The 2194-nt window shown below is 43.8% G+C and overlaps 1 protein-coding gene across 1 annotated transcript; it reads right to left on the minus strand.

Annotated features, from left to right (window-relative positions):
• Nucleotides 1–1028: 1028 nt before the first annotated feature.
• On the minus strand, nucleotides 1029–1865 carry LOC114505114 (group XIIA secretory phospholipase A2-like). Its single transcript, XM_036016567.1, is given in 2 exon segments — nucleotides 1029–1441; nucleotides 1444–1865. Coding segments are annotated over 2 exon segments (561 nt in total). The 5' UTR covers nucleotides 1745–1865; the 3' UTR covers nucleotides 1029–1181.
• Nucleotides 1866–2194: the final 329 nt, after the last annotated feature.

Raw genomic sequence — 2194 nt, forward strand, 5'->3', positions numbered from 1 at the left:
AGAATGAAAGTCTTTTTACTTTCAACTTTTCTCTATCCTATTCTTTAATCTCAGTTTCTTTTTTAAAAGATTTTTTTATTATTTATTTTCAGAGAGAGGAGAAAGACAAGGAGAGAAAGCTTGATCGGTTGCCTGTTGCACACTCCGAACGAGGGCTGTCCTGAGACCCAGGCATGCGCCCTTACCAGGAACCAAATCAGTGACCATTCCTTCTGTAGGCTGGCACTCAATCCACTGAGCTACACCAGCCAGGACTAATCTGAGTTTCTTTTAAACAGCATGCAGTTGCATTTTGTTTTCTTTCTTTTTTTTTCCAAAACAAATTTAAACTTTAGTTTTAGAGAGAGGGGAAGGGAGGGAGAAACAAAGGGAGGGAAACATCAATGTGATAGAGAAACATCAATCAGTTGCCTCTCCTATGTGCCCTGACCAGGGACTGAACCTGCAATCTGGGCATGTGCCTGGGCTGAAATCAAACTGGCAACCTTTCCCTTTGTGGGATGATGCCTAGCTTACTGAGGTGCATTGGTTAGGGTGCATTTTTTTCCAGGCAAAAATGTATATTTAAATTTTTTTCATAGACAAATAACAATTCTGAGTGATGGTCTCCCCATATTTCCAAATAAGATAATGTTGAATATACTTTATAATGAATTTGACATTTGACTTCATTTTTTTTGTTTTGTAAATATGGTAACACACACCTCTTCCCGACACTGGTCAAGACCATCTGGCACACTAAGGCAGCAATGTATCCAGGAACATAACCTCCCCGACCTTTTCTTTAGTTTGAAGTTTTGTGGATTTTTAAAAAAGATTTCACTTATTTATTTTTAGAGAAAAGGGAAGGGAGGGAGAAAGAAAGAGAAACATCAACATGTGGTTGCCTCTCACATGTCCCCCACCAGTTACCCGGCCCACAACCCAGGCATGCACCCTGACTGGGAATCGAACCTGTGACCCTTTGGTTCACAGGTCAGGACTCAATCCACTGAGCCACACCAGCCAGGGCTATTTTAGGGTGTTTTTTTTTGTTTTTAGTTTGAAGTTTTAATGTCAACATGAGGTCTTACAATAAGAATAAGGCAGTTTTATGCTGTAAAACCCATTAGTTCTTTGTCAAAGGTTATGTTCTTTCATCCTCATCTGCTGTCACCACCTGACAGCATCTTCTTTAAAGATCAGTTTTTTTCTTCGTAGCGACACCAACAGGCGGCTCGTTGGCTGTCCAGGTACGGTTTACAGCCTAAATGTATAACGCTGTCAAACAAGAGCTCCACTGCTGTTTCACATGCCTGAACGTGCTGAGCAAGTCCTAGTGTTTTCTGCACCTCCTGGCAGATCTTGGAGAGGCAGTACTGGAACTCCTCATCACAGTCGTTCTTGCTCTTGCCACAGGTCTCATAGCACCTGTCGTGGTGGTTGCAGCACTTTGTCAGGAAGGGATGCTGATATTAAGATGAACACCAAATAGTGGAGAGCCACATCCATTCGGCGGGAAGGGTTTAAAACCATAACGTGGGAAAGGCTTAGATCCGTCACTGCACTTATACTGGCAGAGACCATCTTTGCCTCCCAGGAGGTCTAAGGTGGCGTTCAGGTATGTGTCGATCTTGTGAACGCCGTTCCGGATGGGCTTCAGGGTGGCCCTCCAGTCGGCGGGCTGAGCCTCTTCCTGGCACCTGAGCACCGTGGTGAAGACGAGGAGGAGGAGAGCGAGCGCTGGACACCGGAGCAGGGCCATCCGCTCAACGCTCAGCCGCGTCCAGACCACCAGTCCCCGGAGCCGCGCGCCCCTACAAAGCCTCGGGGGGTGCCCTAGGCAGCGGCAGGCGCCCCCAGCTCCATCCTCTAGGCCAGACTTGAGCCCACGCCGCCTTCCTTGCATTTTGTTTTCTATAAAAGAAAAAGCAGTTTGAGAATCACATTTTAATTGAGATTTTTAGTGGATTTACATTTACAGTGTTTATCAAATATAGTTGGGCTTATTCTTTATTTGGCTTATCCTTTGTTTATTTTTCCTTTTCTTGCCTTTTTTCATTATTCACGTATTTTTATTACACCAGTTTACCACCCACTACTTTCCTGTGATGCATTCTTTTGTACTTTTTGTAAAAAAGTAAATATTTTCAAATAAAAGCTGTTTTTGTTTTGTTTCATTTTTGCCAGAAGATTCACAGTACAGAAATGTGAA

Source organism: Phyllostomus discolor, chromosome X (genome assembly GCF_004126475.2).
Source record: "Phyllostomus discolor isolate MPI-MPIP mPhyDis1 chromosome X, mPhyDis1.pri.v3, whole genome shotgun sequence".
NCBI classification, from domain to species: Eukaryota; Metazoa; Chordata; class Mammalia; order Chiroptera; family Phyllostomidae; genus Phyllostomus; species Phyllostomus discolor.